The sequence below is a fragment of the Xenopus tropicalis genome, chromosome 5 (assembly GCF_000004195.4).
Source record: "Xenopus tropicalis strain Nigerian chromosome 5, UCB_Xtro_10.0, whole genome shotgun sequence".
Lineage (NCBI taxonomy): Eukaryota > Metazoa > Chordata > Amphibia > Anura > Pipidae > Xenopus > Xenopus tropicalis.
The window spans coordinates 83,185,813-83,207,405 of record NC_030681.2 but is presented as its reverse complement, the minus strand read 5'-3'; the positions used below and the strand labels follow the sequence as shown (position 1 = coordinate 83,207,405).

The following is a 21,593-nucleotide window of genomic DNA, read 5'->3' as shown; positions in this document are numbered from 1 at the left end:
TGAAAATTGATACATAATGGGCCTTGTGTGGCCATCTGAAGTACAGGTATTGGATTTATTATCCAGAAAACTCGGGACCTAAATTTTTCCAGATAAGGATTCTTTCCATAATTTGGCTTTCCATAACTATTGCTCTGTGAGGCTACAATTTTATTGTTACTTTTTGTAACCTTTTTTCTATTCAGGCACTCTCCTATTGATAACAGCCTCTCATCCAAACCAATCCCTGATTGCTAAGGTAAATTGGACCCTAGCAACCAAATTCCAGACTGGAGAGCTCCTGAACTGAAGTAATAAAAAAAACTGCAAATACCGTATGTACTCGAGTATAAGCCGAGCTAATGAGCTGAAAAAGTAACCCTCAGCTTATACTCGCGCATATACTAGCATATATATGGTAAATCGATTCGCTCGTTGCGCGCGCACCCGTGGCTGGCCGAACGTGCCGGTGTGCGTGCACGCGGCATCGTAAGCGACACATCGCTGCTTACGATATCGCGCGCATTCACGGAAGATATGGGTAACTATCAAAACTAGGTGGACCGGATCCTGGGGCAAAGCCAGCTGCTCTCCCACAGCTGCGCTACAGACAAAGTAAATGTGCTGGGTGCCCGGGGATACAGAGAGAGAGGTGCCCGCTGCCAATGCCTCTCCATGGCATGGTTTTTGCAGTTGTACAGTTATGTCCGGGGCTCAGTAGGACTATACTTAGTGGGGGAGGGAGCAGGCAGGGGCGACTGGCCTGGGAGTCGCTCATACAGGGGCCCCTTGTAGGAAGGACGAGTGTGGGAGAGCGACCTGTTGCCTGTGCAGACAGAGCAGGCAGTGTGTAGAGCACAGGCAGGGGGGGCGCAATACACAAACTGAAGGGGGGGGTAGGCTTTATACATAAATGCTAGTGACTCCCAGCACCCTTGGACTGCTGTTAGTGTGGGGATGTGGTTGTAGTAGTTCATTCTCTTTTGTATTGGACTGTCCCGCTATGTTGTAGAGTTATAACAGTCTGTATATGTCATATGCGTGAGCGCAGCATCGTAAGCGACACATCGTTGTACCATTAAGAGATGCCACAGTATGCTCTGAGCTTTCAGAAGGAGCCAGTGCTACACATTAGAACTGCTTTGAGGTAACCTATTGTTTCTCTTACTCCCATGTAACTGGGGGAGTCGGCTTATACTCGAGTCAATAAGTTTTTCCAGTTTTCTTAGGTAAAATTAGGTACCTCGGCTTATATTCGGATCGGCTTATACTCGAGTATATACGGTAATAAAAAAAAGAAGACCAATGGCAAATTGTCTCAGAATGTTACTCTCTACATTATACTAAAAGTTTACTCAAAGGTGAAGCAACCCCAATAGGATTATTTTGCCAATATATATATACAGTGAGGAACATAAGTATTTGAACACCCTGCAATTTTGCAAGTTCTCCCACTTAGAAATCATGGAGGGGTCTGAAATTCACATTGTAGGTGAATTCCGGAAATCACATTGTACGATTTTTAAAGAATGTATTTGTATTGCACTGCTGCACATAAGTATTTGAACACCTGAAAAAATCAGTGTTAATATTTGGTACAGAAGCCTTTGTTTGCAATTACAGACGATTCCGGTAGTTCTTGACCAGGTTTGCACACACTGCAACAGGGATTTTGGCCCACTCCTCCACACAGATTTCCTCTAGATCTGTCAGGTTTCTGGGCTGTCGCTGAGCAACAAGGAGTTTCAGCTCCCTCCAAAGATTTTCTATTGGATTTAGGTCTGGAGACTGGTTAGGCCACTCCAGAATCTTGATATGCCTCTTATGGAGCCACTCCTTGGTTATCCTGGCTGTGTGCTTCGGGTCATTGTCATGTTGGAAGACCCAGCCACGACCCATCTTCAATGCTGTGACTGAGGGAAGGAGGTTGTTGCTCAAAATCTCACAATACATGGCCCCATTCATCCTCTCCTTAATACAGTGCAGTCGTCCTGTCCCCTTCGCAGAAAAGCACCCCCAAAGCATGATGTTACCACCCCCATGCTTCACAGTAGGGATGGTGTTCTTGACATGCAACTCATCCTTATTTTTCCTCCAAGCACGGCGAGTGAAATTTAGACCAAAAAGTTCTACTTTGGTCTCATCTGACCACATGACTTTCTCCCATGCCTCCTCTGGATCATCCAGATGGTCATTGGCGAACTTCAGACGGGCCTGGACATGTGATGACTTGAGCAGGGGAACCTTCCGTGCAATGCATGATTTGAAACCATGACGGCGTAGTGTCCTACCGACAGTGACCTTTGAAACTGTGGTCCCAGCTCTCTTCATGTCATTGACCAGCTCCTCCCTTGTAGTTCTGGGCCAATTCCTCACCTTTCTTATCATCAGTGATACCCCACGAGGTGAGATCTTGCATGGAGCCACAGTCCTAGGGAGACTTTAGTCTTTAGCCATTTTCTTACAATTGCTCCAACAGTTGATCTATTTCACCAAGCTGCTTGGCAATTGCCCCGTAGCCCTTTCAGCCTTGTGGGGGTCCACAATTTTGTCTCTGGTGTCTTTTGACAGCTCTTTGGTCTTGCACATGGTAGTAGTTGGAGTCTGACTGACTGTGGGGTAGACAGGTGTCTTTAAAAAGCTCAGACAGGTGCTACTAATTTAGATTAATGAGTGGAGTAGAGGGGGACTATTTAAAGGCAGAGTAACGAGTCGTTGAGAGCCAGAATTCTTGCTGATTGCTAGGTGTTCAAATACTTATGAGCAGCAGTGCAATACAAATACATTCTTTAAAAATCATACAATGTGATTTCCTTAATTTTTTTTTTTTTTAAATGCTGTCTCTCACCGTGGGAATGCACCTACCATGTGAATTTCAGACCCCTCCATGATTTCTAAGTGTGAGAACTTGCAAAATCGCAGCGTGTTCAAATACTTATGTTCCTCACTGTATTAGTTGGGTTCAAATTAGAGTTTCTGTTATATTATTACAATGAAAAATGAAATTAATTATTTTTGGTGATTTACATTGCATTTATGGACCTTTCTAATATAAGTCCAATAGAATGAACTTATTTCAGAAAGGGGGGGTGTTTATTCATTTAACTTCAGACATGCCCCTGCAATGTATTTAGATTTTTTCCCACAGCAGTTCCCCATAATGGATGAGGCCAGCACTGCTTAAATCTCACAGTTCTGCAGCCTACTAAAAGATGCATGTTTTCTCATTGTGTGCTACATGAATGCACTGGGACCTTATAAGCTCCACATGTATGTATGTATGTATGTACATCTTTATTTATAAAGCGCTACTTATGTACGCAGCGCAGTACATAATACATACATTAATAAAAACGGGGTTATTAAGATAATAATAAATACAAAGTATAACAATAAATACAGATAAATACAAGATAAATACAGTTGCAATAAGTTAAGAGTCAAAGACACAAGAGGATGGAGGTCCCTGCCCCGTAGAGCTTACAATCTACATGTGGAGGAACTGGTATAAATGCTGAATAATCTTGCTGTATAAACATGTTGGCACTATATAAATAAAAGATCACAATTTAATGTTTATGCAAAACAGCATCTCAAACCAACAGCCCCCTGTACTGTACTGGCACCAGTTTTGCCCTCCCCTTGCAGCTCCCAATAAGGGATATTTAGTTTCCTGAACCTCAAAGTAATGTATCATAAGAGCTAATTCTCACCCCAAGCACATCACATCATTCCCCGCAATGATCTTCTGCATAATATTCTGCCCCATAGCTCCCACTAAATAATCATTAGCACAGATGGGATGAACCATATATCTATTGGATGAAATTATTGAGTCAGCAGATTTTTCTGTATATGGCCAACTTGAAGGACATATAACACACAAACATTTAATCAGTCAACAGCCTCTTTGAAATCTTTCAATACCGGCCACACTGGGTGTCCAGAGGTTAATGTGAAGGCTGCAGCAACTCCTTAATCACTTAGATTTCCTTCTACTCCTGAAACCCACTCGGCCCCCTCCCTCAGGAATTTGCTTTGACTTCTGGCTTGTGGGCATGCTCAGTTGTTCTAAGCTCAGATTACTAAACACGCCCTCCAGTCTAGCAGCCAGTGAAGAGATGGCATTGCTGGTTCCCATATAAACTCAGCTCTAGCTGTCTGCTTCATTTTTTTCTCCTAACTTTCTCTCCTGAGCTCAGTTCAAACAAAGCAGAACTGTTCTGCCTGTGTGAGCCTGAATCCTTGATTAAATTTATGCTGAATAAGGTGTGTGTGTGTATGCTGTTTGCAGATTTAAATACAGTATATCTGATTATGTATTATGGTTTATGTATCTGATTATGTATGAAATGGCCCCCAGGTGAAAGCTGCTATTTAGGAAAATGTGATTTGGATGGGGGAGACCTACCCAACTGATATACATTGTAGGCAAATGTAGGCTTTACATGTCCTTTAAGATGTGGTGAATTAATGACGGTCTGATAACTCTGATGACAAAGGGTCCAAATTCTTTTTGAGAATCTAGGGGGCAAATTCGACGATTACAGTGCCATATGAAACACGTCTTGTTTACTGTACATAGGTAAAGATTCCAAACATTCATATAGGGGTAAATAGACTGGATTGGATGAACTGCAACTTGTGGAAATTATTTCCCAGATTATATTTTCTTAGTGTTACAGGACTGTGCTTTGGAGATAAGACATTTAACAGCAGGCATATTAGGACATGATGAGAATAATAAGCAGGATGAGCTGTTAGCATATGCATTTATAAATGTTTTTGTGCAATCAGGGATACATATGATGTTTTTCAGCAGGCTTAGGACAGCAGTGTTCTTTGCACTTATTACAAAAATGTGATATTTCTTTTTCAGGGATATCAATGTATCTAATCTAGCAGCATAAACTACAATTTCTAGCATGCCTTGGGTTAGCAAGGTTAGCAGCTGCTGTGGAGAATTACAGAAGAGTGTTGTCTGTATATATTTAACAAACCTTTAAATTATTTGATCACTACAGATGTCAAACTTGCAGGCGTATAATTGCCAGGTTGAGACCATAAACCCCTTTTGTAAACATTGGAATTGCTTCAGCTTCTTCAGTCCATTAGTACTATAGCAGATGAAAGAGAGACTATAGAAATAGGAAATATTTGCCTGGCTGAAACTGAACTAAATGCTCAAAGTAGGAGGGTATCCCATCAGGGACTTGGCGCTTAGTTCACATTAACATTGTTTAAGTATCCTATCTGGTGACTTCCTCTGACAGATTTTTAGAGCTAAGGCATCACTATTACTACAAAGTGGGTTCTGTAACTCTAAATCCATTATTGTATATATTAAGGAAAACTAATTTTTACAAATGGATTTGTAGTCCCTGTAACCATAGTATTTCCATTTTTTAATAGAGCCGTACAGCTTCAGTCATAACCTTTTTCCAAGCACAACTTCCTTTATACTGGGTTTCCAAGCATGCTTAACATATTAACATACCCTTTCTTTTACATTCAGAACTAGGTATGGGTATGGGATCTATGCACCGGATTTGCAATTTTAAGCAAATATTTAAAATTTCAAAAAATTATTTAATTTTTCTCCGTAATAAAACCTTGTATTTGATCCTAACTAAGCTAGCATAAATGCATTTTGGAGACAAAACAATTCTATTGGGTTTATTTAAATTTTAAATGTTTTTTATTAGATTTATAGTATGGTGATCCAAATTACAAAGAAAACCCTTATCTGGAAAACCCCAGGTCAGCTCGTATATCATTTAAGTTATATAATTTTGCACCTCATGCAGTTTCTGGAATTCCACAGTACTTTACAAAGGGAAAGCGCATGAGCTTGAATCTGATCTTTTCCACGGTAAGACTTACACTCACTGGGGCACAAACTAGTAACACTTACTATAGCTAACCCAAGAGAGGATATCATTACAGCTTTTGTCATGATGACTGTAGGAGTTTTATGGCTGTACTAGCCCATCATAATTGATGAAGGCATTGCTGTCTCTGTGTCCTGTGGCTCAGCTTATGGTACAATTAAGGTGTATCCTATTTTAGAGCAGCATGTGGCATTGAGACAGGCAATCTATCACATGTTACATATTATGAAAGAAAGCATTTATACTGTAAGGGTATATGATGAACTCTAACAGAGTATTCAAATTGAACTGTTTGGAAACAGTAGCGTCTTACTCAAAGGTCACAACTCAAGGTTAAAAAAGGGAGTTTAAAGGGAGCCCGAATTTATTTAATCATTTGAAACAGCATGCAACATACAACTGACCTTTGGATCATTCTTATGTTCTATAAAGGCTGGAATTATGAGCCACACACTACTTCACACCAGGTAATAAATAATGGTCATCTTCCTATCAGCACCAATGCGGAGATTTTTCATTTGTCCATCATATATTCCTGCCATTGAACAAAGCAAGAGCTAGACAAAACCGTGTACTGGGCAACAATGACAGCACTGCATATAAAGTTAAAATGAGTAGCTCATTATTATACACATTGGAACTATGTAGTTTGCATGTTTATTAAAGATATCGGGCTATGGGCTTATTGCCCGGCTACCATACAATCTAATGTGGCATGTAGCACACACAAAAGTTAATTTATGGTTGCTAAAACAAGGGACATTATGGCTATGTGACCAAATACTTTATTATTTGTATAGAACACAGCTCTATTAGAAATTTCTGGGGTAGGATAATTCTATCCAGGCTGTAAAAATAAAAAGGAAAACATTTTGAAACTGAAATCCTTTTAATGCAGAATTTTTCTGCACAATGTACGAGTTAACATTTTCTCAGAATATGAAAAAAAGAAATATTTTGATCTTAGAAAGGTTAAAGGGATATGGAATTTGCCCTAAGTATAGCTTGCAAAGTTAAGTGTTCATGTTCATAATCTCTAAATGCCATTTGCTAAAAACAATTTGTTGCTCCTTTTTAAACACTGTGTGCTCGCTGTTGACTGACTGACTGTTGACATTTGCTGTTGATAAACTATGGAAGTGCTATTTAGAAACATTTTATGTGCCTATTTTACTTCTGCAGGGGCTGTGAAGGAGATTACTATGGACATATTTGTGAAGTTAAAAATAGAGTAAAGTACTTTTAGGCGTTTATATAAGGTTCCTTTTGATTACTTTGGTACAGTGTCCAGTGCAGCATTTTTGATCACAAAACAAACTTCCTTCAAGCTGTCAAGTTGGATAAAGCTTATTGCTTTCAAGTGATATTTTCTCCAATACTTGATATCCTACAGCATGTTGGTCACAATCCTTTTGCTACAAAGAGAGATATAAGGTCATGTAATAAATAAAGAAAAGTTTGCCCAGGTCTAGTTGTTTGGTTTCAAACAGCTAGCAAATAAACAATACCTGCTGATTGGGTGCTGTACCTGTAGCAAACATTGCATCTTTTACATTAGATTACCCTCCTTTGTGTATATAGGTAATAAAACAATTTAGCATAATATTTTATTTATTATGCAGGAAATAAGTCTGGCTCTCCTGAAACTAGATGAGCCCAAATTTAGTTAAATTCTCCACCGTGGAAAGGGTTAATGCATGAAGGCAGCCTTACTCCATTAAGAACAGATAATAAATTCTTCCAGTAGCAATAAACCCCTGGTTATAAATTGAAGTATGCTGGGAGCTGAAGTATGCTGGTTGCAGTCTGAAAACATTTGGGTAACGCATCACTGCTATGGGAAGATTATTGTCCCCTTTAATGATTACTATCCAACCTTTCCATCTGTCAGAAGAGTGACATGCATTAGCCAATAACAGCTTGTTCATCTCTTTAGTAAAACTGTTAGAAAGCATCTTTTGTTAAAATGCTGTAAAATGATTTAATATTTTATATATATTATAGAATTTATCTAATTGTGGACTGTTTTATTTAAGCTGGCTGTCAGGTGGCTGGAGCACAATTGCCGTTATCAGTACATGGATGAGTTATTGCAGTATGTTCGCTTTGGCCTCATGGATACAAACACGCTTCATACAGTTGCTCTTTCTCATCCTTTGATCCAAAGCAGTGAAACTGCAACAGCACTTATCAACGAAGCCTTGGAATATCACCAAAGTATCTATGCACAGCCTGTATGGCAAACTATAAGGACAGAACCACGTTTCCAGTCCAACACACTTTACATTGTAGGAGGCAAGAAGAGAGAGATCTGCAAAGTTCGAGAACTTAGGTACTTTAATCCAATTGATCAGGAGAATGTTCATATTGCAGGAATAGCAAACTGGAGTGAGTTAACCCCTATGCCAGTAGGACGAAGCCATCACTGTGTTGCTATCATGGGCAACTTTCTATTTGCAGCAGGTGGAGAAGTGGAACATGCCTCTGGTCGTACATGTGCAGTGAGAACTGCATGCCGATACGACCCTCGCAGCAATAGTTGGATAGAAATTGCTCCCATGAAAAACTGCAGAGAACACTTTGTGTTGGGAGCGGTAGGTGATTTACTTTATGCAGTTGGTGGTAGAAATGAACTGCGGCAAGTTTTGCCATCAGTGGAACGATACTGCCCTAAGAAGAATAAGTGGACTTTTGCACAGTCCTTTGACCGATCCCTTTCATGTCATGCCGGATGTGTGGCTGATGGCCTTCTGTGGATATCAGGTGAGTGAAGAGTTTAAGCTGAAAGCAAATATTTTTATATTCTTGTCATACTGTATGTAAATGGATGTATGAAAAAAGATGAATATTTAATAACATTTATTTTTTCTGACCTTTGTGGAGTTCTTCTGAGTGCCCGGACACCCCTATGCTGCTGTTTGGATGTCCAGTGCCATATTAACCATGAGACAAAATAAGACTCTTCCCTAAGGTGGCAGTTTAACAAAAGAGGCACAAAACTGTACCTGATAGCTCTTTTTGTCGATCCCAGCCTTGGGTCTGCTGCCTCAAGATGTGTAAAATTGTGCTGTGACTTTGGACAAGCTTGATTACAATGATGTAGCTCTCTGAAAAGAGTCAAGCAAAAATAATTTTTCAGGAAAGGAACATTTTGTTCCTATTTCTGACTGGAAGAATGTGCATTATTACTTTATAATGAGGGTGCAACTAGCATAAGATTGTCATGACCACCTCTATAAGGTGAATGTAACACTCCTATGAAGTGAAGAATCCCTAAACCTAAACAAGCAGAATTTTATACCGAGCCATTATAAGAAAACTAGCAGGGCATAATGCTTTTTAGGGAAGTACTCCTAATAGCGCTCATTGTATTTTCTTTACTGCATAAGTGAAAACGTGTATTATTGCTCAGGTTGTCAAGAAACTGACAGTCCTCTAAAAGGATTGTACTCCGAACAATTCAGGCATTTGGCAAAAATCCTCATATTTATATATGAAATAACTTTCTGTTCACTTTTTAACTGTACTCCTTGCAGAACTCTGTAGCAGTTGTTATTATTTAAGCAGCACTTCAAGGATACATTACTACGTACGAAAATCACATTTGGGCAGAATGTACTGTAAATCTCCTCTGCGCCACTTCAAAGTTAGAAGGAAAGTAGTTTTTGATGCGCATATAAGATGCATTTTTAATGGCAGATATATCTATAGAACACTCATAGAATGGAGATGATTCCCTAGGGGATGGAGATCAAAACTGCCAATCAATAAAATATACTTGTTAGGGGAAACCATGGAATTTGTGCAAGTTCTTTGATTGCAAGGGACACAGGAGCAGCATGGGGTATCATAACCTAAGAGCAGGCAAATCAGACTGATGACTTTCAAAGCCAAAAATACTGCTGCAGGCAAGGGTACTCCAGACTGGGAGAAATGACAACATATAGGAACAGTTCATTTCGTATCTATTTTTTCTTTGTCAAATCTGTATGCAAATCCTCTGCATCTCATTTCAGAAGATTAATCTAAAAGTGAGGCGAGAGGTATGTGAAGTGCATATAATTATCAAAGACCTCCAACATAGCAGGGAAAAAGAAAAATATTCATGGCTTTAACTGCGTTTTGTCATTCTTCACTGACAATTTGGTGTCGCTCAGAAAGACATGCAGGTAATCTGGATACAGTAATAAGAGGAGCACAGGGCACAGGTATAAACATAAAGAAAAAGATATCCTCTTTATAATAAAGAGCTACATGAAATGTATTTCTCTATAAATCAGCAATAACGAATGAAGGGCAGCTGATTATGACATTAGAACACGCTTTCTGTGCACAGTTGCATTTACAGGTATGCCGATTATTTAAAACATTTTCATAGATATCAGTCAGCCAGCACAAAAAATGGCTATATTTAAAAGGTAGTAGTTTTCTTTTGTAGTGCTTAATAAAGCCTTCATTAAGAAAAGCAAAATGGTATTTTCCATTTTACATAAAATACATGGAATAGACTCAAATTTTATTTAAAAAAATATATAAGCTTTTTTTAAAATTATGAGTACAGCTAAAAAAAAAAAATGTGAAGCCGTTTTGAGTGCCTATCAAAGGCATGGTAGACTGAGCACTGCACTGGTAAAGCAGTTTGTAGGCAAGCTCCAGCACCTTTAAAGCCTAGTTCATATTTTTATCTTTTGCGTCAGTGCCCTGCTTATTGGGCAAAGGTGCAGTATCATTGGACAGACAGTCAGGTTTGATGTTAGACTGAGGCCCAGCACCTTTGAAATCCCCTAGATAAATGTTTTTTTTCCAGTGCCACAGTGTTTTTCTGACTGGATGATTTGTGAAAACAGATTAGTTTGTGACATTCTCCTTGGTTGGGGGACAGACCATGGAAAGTTGTGTTGCTTACCATGTCAAATGAATAATTGTGAGGACCTGAGATATGCAGGACCATTGCAAAGTAGGGTTGTTCTTTAAATCAAAAGAACTCATGGATACAAGAGTGTTAACTTGCATTACAAAAAGGGGGTACCAAAAAAACCTGGGGTTTGGGCTGTGAGAGGTAAGGGCAGTTTGAAAATGCCTTGGGAAGATTATTCAGGATTGATGCTACCAGTCATGGTGTTGGGCTCATTTACAAATTCTGTTAAAATGTAGAAAACCCTGGTGACAGATCTGCCCAGAAGCTTCGTTGCCTTGTTGTAGGGAATGTGCCATAACCTGCCCCCCTATAATATGAAGCATAGCCCAGCACATGCTAACAAATGCTGGCAAGAAGCAGATATGTGCTGGGTGCGTATTATTTGTGGAGGCGATATAAGCAAAGCAAGTCACCAGAGGCAAATCAGGCTCCAGGCAGGTCCTTACAAATGAGTCTTTGTTCTGTAGTGCCCTTATGATGTGAAATGAAAGACTCCTTGTCCATAGCAAAGGGATTTTTTTTACTGATTTAAAAAAATGTATGATATTTAACAGATTTGCCACAAGCCAATTATTACTATTAAAGTGTTACACAAATACATATTTCTGCTGTAGACTGATATCCTGTAAGGGATAAACAGTAGGTAAAAAAAATAAACATATTATTTCTTTAGTGTTCTATTGTTGTCCTTTATATTAGGCATATTAGTAGTCTTCCAGTTGGTACAGAAGCAGCAAGGCACTTTTATAATGAATTCCTGGGTACATAGGAGATGCAGTATGTCCTGCTGCTCACTTCCAGCTTATTTAATACTCCTGAGAATAAAAATTATTGACTGAAGACAACCTTAGTGCCTAATACATAAGGTATGTTAGGGGTAGTTGGGATCCCATCTCAGTAATCACCTTTTCTTTTCTATGACATTTCAGACATTTCAATGTTTGACTGTGCTTAATAGCTATTTTTGTACACTGCAGGTGGAGTAACGAACACAGCACAATATCAGAACAGATTAATGGTATACGACCCAAGCCAGGTAAGATGTGCCAATATACAAACAAGGGCTAAGGAGTCAGCAATATTTTGCCAACCACTAAGAATGCATATGATTTATACACAGTGAATGTTCTATACATACAGATACAAATACAAATTTTCTTTTAATTTATAGCAAACGCCATGCATGATGTATTTAGTTATTATTCTGCAGGCGCTCCTATCTGTCTGCCAAATGATTAGCATTTGTTTGGACTGTGACAATAATGGCATTTGCAATGTATAAACCCTTACACCTGGGTATGTGTTCTATACACACAGAGAACCATATCTAATGAAGGCAGTCTACAGCCAGGGTTGGACTGGCCCACTGGGATACCAAAAAAAAAATCACAGTGGGCCCTGACCCCTGCTTGGCCCTACCCACAAGCCAGCCACCACCATTCCCAACTGTGCTACTTACTTCGTTGTTAAAATTTAAAGACCACCATTCCCAGCTGTGCTATTTACATTGTTAAAATTTAAAGATGGCTGTGCATTCCACAGTGGAATGCATGGGCATCATTCATTTTTAATAGCAAAGTAAGTAGCATAGTGGAGCGGGAACGGTGGTGGCTGGGGCAGAAGGGGGAGCAGCCAAGGCTGGTTGGCGGGCCCTTGAATCAGGTACCTGGTCGGGCCCGGGTACTCCAGTCTAGCTCTGTCTGCCAAAAACTATTTGATCCTCCTTGTATTTATCCAGTCTTTACAGAAAGAATACAGTAAGGATGTTCACAATTGGAGAGCCCCAGTTTTAGCAGTTGCAAAAGCAAAAGTTAGTTATATACATATATTCCAGTCAAGGTGGAAGTAGCTCCAGAGTTTCCCATGTTTCAAGTGACTGGCAAGACAAATTGCTTTGAATCAGAACACACAAGGGATGGCTTTACTAATGGTGCTGATTCACACAACAGCTGCAGCAAAAATTGCACTTGTGCTAGTGACATCTTTAGTCTTTTGTTGCCCGACATTCACTTCCATTTAACTTGCAATTACCTGTTTAGCCTTATGAGACATTGTAGCCACAGCAAATACATAGGGGTTACGTAATAAATGGTTTTGCTTCTTGTCTAGTAACCCTAGCAACCAATCTGCAGTTAGAATTTATTGCTCAGCTGCTTGCAAACAAACATCTGAGTGGTTGCTATAAGTAGATGTGGGCAAACGTGAGATTTTAATTTAAATTACCCCGGTAGAGTGCATATCTATATAAGGTTTGCTTTCATTACAAAATGTAACAATGTTGCATGAGATTATAGAACTTTTACTGTGAAATAGCAGTAAGCTGCTTGTGGCAGAAACAGGAAGACATTCTAAATTATAAAAAACAAATACATACACAAGCCAAGTGCCCCTTTCATGTTGTTAGTATGTTATGGTGGCACTGGGGTTAACATTATATTCTCCCAAGTTGGTAAGTCTGGGATTCTATCACTGCCCAGGGCATTATCTGTATAGAATTTCAGGGACTTGTCCTAGTGCAAAAAATTCATAGCAACCAGTCAGCTTTAAGCTCCTTACTGAAGGTAAACTGTATTGGGGCAGATTTGCAGAGTGCTAGCAACAGAGCCCTGATTTAAAGGGATTCTGTCATGATTTTTATTGTTTACTTTTTAAATTCTAAATTACACTGTTTACATAGCAAATAATTTACTCTACCATTTAAAATTTTATTCTTGAACCTATATATGTCATTTTTTTAGTTGTAATATTGGTGTGTAGGTAGCCATCTCAGTGCATTGTGCCTGAGTCTGAGCTTTCAGAAGGAGCTAGCGCTACATATTAGAACTGCTTTCAGGTAACCTATTGTTTCTCCTACTCCCATGTAACTGGAGGAGTCCCATGCCGGACTTGGATTTCTTACTATTGAGTGCTATTCTGATACCTACTGGGAGCTGCTATCTTGCTCCCTTCCCACTGTTCTGCTTGTTGACTGCTGGGAGGGGGTTGATATCACTCCAACTTGCAGCTCAGCAGTAAAGTGTACCTGAAGTTTATCAGAACCAGGTAACATGGCTGTGGCACCCTGGGAAATGAAGAATATGGCTAGCCCCATGTAAAATGTCAAAAGTCTTTGTTTTTTTTCAGCTCTATTAACTGATGTTTTTTTGAAAAAAACATGTTTTCCCATGACCGTATTCCTTTAATGACTTGCTTCCCACAGGCCTGCAGCAGGATTATTAGAGTCTAAGCTCCATATTAAGCACTGTATAATAATTGAATGCCTAGAAGAGGGGAATATTCAAATAAATAATAACCTAAAGAATAGATTCAAAGTTGCAGAAATTAAGTGGTTTTATTGATGCATAATATAAGGGCACAGTATGCTGTAGATATAGAGGGTTTAACCTTCATAAGGAAAGCCACAGCTGTGCCTGGTTACCTCACTAACACACTGTTGTTCTGTTACAAATGCACAAACAGTTAATAAATAATTCTGTTTAATGAGGGCAGCTTTATGTTTGCACACACACAATTTTATTTTTTTTTTTTTTTCAATTCTGTTGGCATATTGTTTACGGTGGTCTCTGGCAAGCCACATCTGCTTGTACCCGCTCTGAATCTCAATAGCTTTATCATTCAGCAGTGGGGCACGGCTTTAAGCAAGGCCTTTGTAGAGAGTCAATAATGACTGCCATCTGCCACCGAGCACAGAGCTACCTGATAACAGACAGGCTCTGGTGACCTCTGCCTACCCGCCACTGATTAGTATTCACACACTGACGCACAAGAGCTGACCCTTTCCCTACCCTCTGCCTCTCTTGCTCCGCGGCTGATCACCTGGCAGCCAGTGCAGTAAGGAAACCAATGCTGTGATCAGGGCAAGAAAGACACTGCAGATTTGTAGGCATTTCTGTCTTTGTATCTTGGGCTAGGCAGCTGCTCATATAATATTGTAAAACCAATTCATTGGGAGGAGGTTTTCCATATTTCGCATATACATACCGATAACATTTTAGCATACATTTGATAATCCAAAAATAACATTGGGGTTATTTATACACACATTTAAAATATTTTATGTAAAAAAAGGTGGAAAATGGTAAAATAAACAGTGTATTTATAAATGTTTGTTCTAGTCTATGTGAATTAATATAATGCATGGCGATCATTAAACCATAGTATTTATAAAAGTGTGTTGCCATTATTTTGTCCTGCCTCATAAAAATCAATGGGACACATTTAGATGGAGAAGAATTTCTGGTATAAATAGCTCACCTCACTGACACATATGACATAATGTATTGTGTAGTTTTATCATTTTGCATGATTTTACAGGGTGTGTCATGGGTCTAAAGGGGTAGTATATACCTCTTTTTAACATTAATTTAATTAACAGGGCTTATACCGAACATGAAAAGGCTTTTTGGTGTATTGCACTGAGCAGGGCAAAAACTGAAGTTAAACAAAAAACATTTTACTTTCTGGTTTAATTTACAGCAATGGTAAGGGAAGGCTTCTCAATAATGATGAGTGAATTTTTTCAGCAGGCATGGATTCCCTGTGAAATACCACATTTTGCTATTGCCAAATTATTTTGCGAAACTGCAGGAAAAAAATGTGTAAAAAACGTTTCAGGCGTGTCAAAAAAAGTGGCGGTCACATCAAAAAAGTCATGGTCCTGCCCCCAAAAAGTTGGGTTGTAGCTGGATTTTTCAATTTTTTTTGCTAAAAGGGACAGATTTGCCCATCAGTGCTTCTCAGTGGATTTCTGATTTGTTTTGACCTTGCTCGTAAGGACAGGAAGTAGAATATGGTTATACTTTTAACTTCAGATTTGTCCTGTTTAGTGCAAGAAATCACAAAAACACATTCTCTTTTTAATAGGCAAATATAGCAAATATGTTCAGCAAAAGTCTTGTCAAATGAGCTCTTTAGCACTTTTGTCCTTTACATTTTTATTTTAGATTTCATGATTTTAGCAGTCTTGACACTGATAATACTATTCAGGTAAAACCAGTGTGCCCTCTAGTGTTTAGCCTGTGAGAGGGGCAAACAGAACAAAAGCTTATTTGACTAAAGCAGGAAGAGTCTCTTGATGTTCCCTCTGCTCTATTTAACTTAGTGTGACTGGAGTGATACAACTAAGCAGGGGAGCTTCAAGAGATGCTTCTTGATTCAGTTAAATAAGCTTTGTTCTGCCTGGTTGAAATAATATGGGTGATACATATGGTAGTGTAATAACTGATAACTTCAGGATATCTTTAAAAAAAAAATGACAAGTGTTCAGAGGGACACTCTGAGCACACACTAGGTTATATGGTAGGGTATATGTTTCTTTAAGATATGATATTATCAGTTGTATAGTGTGACATGCTGACTGCCTGTACATGTAATTTTTGGGGGAAATTAGCTATGGTAGGCATGCATATGATCTGGAGCATAAGAGACAGGGACACCATGTCTTCAGGCAAAACACAGGTTTATTTTGGGCAAATTCTTCCCAACATAAAGCTTAAAGGAACACAGTTCATCAACATACAGTGGATATGAAGAAGGATTTGTCCCTTCTTCAGGGCTCTAACCTTCCTGGGTAACTCATACTCAGGCTTCACCTTAAGCCTTGCTGACTCTTCTCAGCTCTCATCCACCTGGTCACGACTCCCTCTGCTCCTTGCAGTGGCAGGAGGCACTCCCAGCTCCTCTGGGAGTTCCCAACACAGGCAGCCATCCTGCCCTGTGCCCTGCTCTGAGGGTAACCTTCTCTGAGTCAAGAACCAACTTCAACTCAAAAACCTACTGTGCAATCCCACAGCCCTTTTATTTGCTGCTCACCTGCAGCCTAATCAGGCAGCTACTTAGAGCTGGCCAAATGAAAACAAAAATGGAGTACGGAATGGGTGGTCTTTACTACTCTCCCTCCATTCACTCCAGGGACCTATTAATTTGGCTTTTCCTAAGCCAGTAACTTAAACACAGCATTACCTGCTGCTACTTGTATCCCACCTTTTACACTGGTGGAAAATACACCAAATAATGAGCTTTTCCATTGCATCTCTCACAGTAGATATAAAACTGTATATGTCTGCTAACGTTATAAATGATATAGCTGGTAGCTTTAATATCTAAACAGGAGAACTAGGGAAGATGATTTGTGGGTCAGTGGGATGCCAAATGATTACATCCCAAGGATCACACAGGGAAGCGGAATATGGATATAAGTTCTAATTGCATGGCATTCAGCTTGATTCCACTGATGTATACAGTAACAACTGACATTCAGAATATCATTATGTTAGGACACGTGAGACAGGTTTCATGGTTTCTTGTCGGTCATGTTAATTGCGGAAAGAGATTTTATGGGGTCTCAAAATGCAGCATTGTGTTCTGTGAGGAAACAATTGATGCTTGATTTAAATGCCCTTTATTGTTGATAAGACTCATAAATATTTTAATGTGCCATACTCACATTCAATGAGAAGGTAAAGTGATGTTGGTAAGCCTCATACAGTAGGGGGCCATAATAACCAGTCACACAAAGGACAGAATACTACCACTAGCTGATGTGTTCCCCGATCTGACAGGAAAATCAAACCTGCCCAAGCGAGATCTGACCAATTCTAGGCTACATATCGGTAGGCCCATCAGGTGTGCACATACACAGGCAGATAAGATGAAGGTCTAATGACCCGAATTGGCAGCTGAAATCTGCCCCTGTATGGCCACTTTAAGTGTAACACTTTATCCTTCACTACTAAAAACACAAAATGATTCTTACACAATCAGCTTATTCTTTGTATTAGGCTTGTGATCTCTTTAACACCATGGTGAGCCATTATAGACAGACTTCCAAATGACATTGGCTTCATCTATACAATGAATGTGCATACATATTAAATTAAATCTTGCAGTAATACATTACAATGCAGACAAATATTGCCACATTATTTCATATTTCACCTGGTGGGTACCATTTTGAATAAGCAGTTCTTGTAATTCAGTGCATAACTAAACTGATGACCTTGCCTTAAGGGAGCAGGGCCTCTACTTCCCATCTCTAAAGGGTTCACAACCATTACACACATTCCCCAACATCCATGCCTAACCTCATTAATGGTTTTCTGGCTGAATCATGGGCAGTTCTTTGGCCTGAGGTGACTCCTGTGTTGCCCTAGCCTTTACCTTCCTGTGCCAGAGTGGGTCCAGGCAGCCGCATTGCTTGTACAGAGAGAAGTGGAATTGCAATAGAAGAGCTGAATTTACAATGTAATAAAAAATTAATCTCTTAAAGTTACCAGGATTGGATTTTTGCCACCCTTGATTATTTTGGGGCACAAGTTTCTCAACCTCATGTCAGCAGTGCCCCTAGGCTACATGGAAGCAAGTTCTCAGGGAAATACTGAATTGTAGGTTAAAAAACATGGCAAATTGTGGCTAATCAAGGCACTTAACCCAATTATTAAATGAGCCAGAGTACTGACTTGAGCTGTATGCCTATAGAAAGCTTATAACATTGCTAAATAAAATGCACATTTCTAGAATAACACAAATTACAATACTGCAATGTCATTTTAATATCCTAGAATAAATGGATTAGCCGTAGCCCTATGCTGCAAAGAAGAGTATATCATGCAATGGCGGCTGTACAGAGGAAGCTGTATGTGCTAGGCGGCAATGATCTAGATTACAATAACGATCGCATTCTGGTACGGCACATTGATTCCTACAATATTGACACCGATCAATGGACTCGTTGCAACTTCAATCTACTTACAGGTTAGTGCTTCCTCATAGTAACATATTTGTGGCTGAGCAACTGCACAGGTCCCCCGTCAAGTTTAACAGCTTGTCTTTTATTTCTTTTCCTTAAATTTATTTGGTAAAAGCTGTTATATTTCTGTGTCTAGTCAGGTCTGGTGTCAGTCAGGCAGCTAAATCAGAAGAACCAGGGACATTTCATAAGTGCACGTTGCTGGGCTTCACTCCTTGCCAATAGATTGCATTCACATATTCTTCTGCTTTCCCTACATTTTGTATGATCTTTGCATCTTCAGTCTAGGGAGCCATTTATTAAAAAAAAAAAAAAAAAAATGCAGTCTCTGTGTTTTCAAACCATTTCAGAACTGCAGTTGTTGTACAGGATCCCCTTATCCACTTCCCTTGAATGAGTAGGGTTTGTCTTTTCATGATATCTTTTATTCCTGAGCAGTAATAACACAATGTGCGCATTTTAAATAAAAAAGTTATGATTACCGCACAAACCGATTTGTTTGTGATTGTTCTTAGTGACTAATTCTAAAAAGACCAATGGCATGACAGCAAACTTATTATTAAAGTGTAGTGTTTTAAAGGGTTCAGCATAAAATTCACTCAGTTTGAGACTCCCTTCTGCCTTTTGACAAATGCTCCCCGAGTGTTTATGTCAGCAAGCAACAAATCAGCAAGTCCATACCTATATCTGTTTTGTGCGTGGGCTTGGGTGGCTTCACCTTAAATCACAACTCATTGTTCCTCAGTTGTCCTTCTGCTCTCTGGGTTCTTTGCAGATGTATTGAAATTGTTAGGGTTCCTTCAGCAGTAAGAATATGTCTTGTTAAAATTTCTATATTTCACCATTTAGTAAACCCCAGTATTGTGGCCCTGTTGTTTCTGATTGCTTTAGACCTTCATTAGAGTGTCAGTCAAACTGTTAAAGGACAAAAGTTACAAAAGAGGGGTTACCATTATTGTAAGGTTCTAGTCAGCTTACAAAAAACTAAAGACTGGTGTCATTGCAAGGTAGTGTTTACAGACTTTCTTCCCATTGGGTCACAATGGCCAAGCAATAAGCCTGAAATCAGACCAACCATCTCTGTGCAGGTTTGGGCCCTTTAAGTGTTGAAATTGAGATAGAAAACTGATGTATGCATATGTTTGTATTTTATAGGCCAAAATGAATCTGGAGTTGCTGTGTATAATGGAAGAATTTATTTAGTTGGTGGCTATTCAATTTGGACAAATGAACCTTTGGCATGCATACAGGTAAATAAATGGTAAAATGTTACTTTAATGAGGCTGTTTAATATATTAAATCTGTTTCACAAATATTTTTTTTCCTCACTGTTTTTGTTTTGTATTTATTAGCAAGGTTTGGAGAATCAATTAAAGAATACGTCTTATCTGGAAAACTCAAGGCCCTTAAGCATTCTAAATAATAGACTCTGTACCTGCACCAATGACATTGCACCATTAAAGTGGTTTTTAGAGTTTTATTTTCAAATAGGTCATGGCCTTAAACCAGCCATTTCCTCACACACTTGCTGGTAGGGTACATGACAAGTTCCAGGTGACCAGATAGCAGTTAAGCTGGACCTCCCACCTGGTTACTCAATGTTTAATGGCCTGAAGAAGCCAAAACACCTCCATTTATAACTATTACACAATGTTGTGAAATTCTGATTTGCTGTTGTCTCCCATCCCAATGTAGGTTCTGGACGTAAGCAGAGAAGGCAAAGAGGAGGTGTTCTATGGACCGACATTACCATTTGCTTCCAATGGTATAGCAGCAAGCTTTCTGCCTGCTCCCTACTTCACATGCCCCAATCTGCAGACTTTGCAAGTTCCTCACCATCGGATCGGCACAATGTGACAGCATGTTAACATCAAGAAAAGGAGAAAAGCCTCTTCAACTATTTGCAGTCTAGCTGGAAATACAGTGCTTTTTCAGGTGGACAGAATAAAAAGAGCTTATCAGCTAACCGGGGGAACTTAAACAAAGTAGAAAGTTGTTGATGCTAAGGTATCAGGCCAATAGATTGTAAGCTCTTTAGGGCAGGGAGTCACTGTGCCTAATATGTGCAGAATTGCATACATTCTATATGTTATGCCATGATGTTGGAAATGCAGATCAAAAACAATGAGATTATATGCAAACTGATAATTTCCCCGTGCCCTGTTTTCAACATACTGTATCCTATAATGTACATTAGCTAGAATAACCACTGGGCACATCAATGGAACATTCTCTACTGTACAACCTCTCTATGCTGTGCAATTACTTTCTGATTATAGAAATATATAAGGGCAAGGTCATAACACAAAGCATTTAAACATATGCAATGGAATTCATGTTTGTGTTATAATATCCAAATATATATATATATATATATTTGGATAGCTAATATATATACGGTATCAAATGTACTGCTGTGATTTCATTGGCAGATTATATTATTTGGAGCCAATTGACTGAGGTTCACTTTGAAATTGTTTTCTTTTTAAACTTGTAAAATAACACAAAAACTTAAATCACAAAAAACCATGTTTGCTGCTAAACTACTGAAAAGCACACATACGTGCACATACAGTAAATAAAATGGATATATACTGATCTGTTTAATTTCTGATGCTGTCTCCTTGTAAGCAGTTTATTAAAAAAGGTGTCTGATTTCACCTCCACTTTAAAATAAAATGGCCCTAAATGTTCTTCCATTTATTCTGCAAATTAAGAATTTTTGCCTTAAGCATATATTTAAACAACCTGGAGTTTGATTTGCAGTTATTGGAAGCAGGTCCTATTTACCCCTCAAGTGTAGCCAAACTGAATTCCTTTTGTCCCAAGGTAATTGCCCTATACTGTAAGGGCAAACAAATCCAGGACTCTCTCATTATTATATGTGAGCCAACATAAGCGGTAATAAAGCCAATTGCAACCAGTCAGTAATTAGATTTAAAAGGTCACCAAAACCAAAGATGATTGGTTGCTATGGCCAACATCAAAGATGATGCTGGCTTACACACTATAATAAAAATACCCAATAGTTGGCTTGAAGTCCCCTTGTAAGAGCTGA

The 21,593-nt window shown here is 39.0% G+C and overlaps 1 protein-coding gene across 4 annotated transcripts in view; it reads left to right on the top strand.

The window, feature by feature from the left end:
* The window catches only part of klhl32 (kelch like family member 32), a 136,868-nt gene extending 115,719 nt beyond the window's left edge, over window positions 1-21,149 (top strand). For 3 of the 4 annotated variants that reach the window (XM_012963034.3, XM_031901722.1, XM_012963031.3), the window contains 5 exons: window positions 7,907-8,633; window positions 11,766-11,824; window positions 18,348-18,540; window positions 19,691-19,785; window positions 20,231-21,149. In XM_012963034.3, coding sequence (XP_012818488.1) covers window positions 7,907-8,633; window positions 11,766-11,824; window positions 18,348-18,540; window positions 19,691-19,785; window positions 20,231-20,392 — 1,236 coding nt within the window. In that variant the 3' untranslated portion in view covers window positions 20,393-21,149. 4 annotated transcript variants of the gene reach the window in all.
* The last annotated feature ends 444 nt before the right edge of the window (window positions 21,150-21,593 follow it).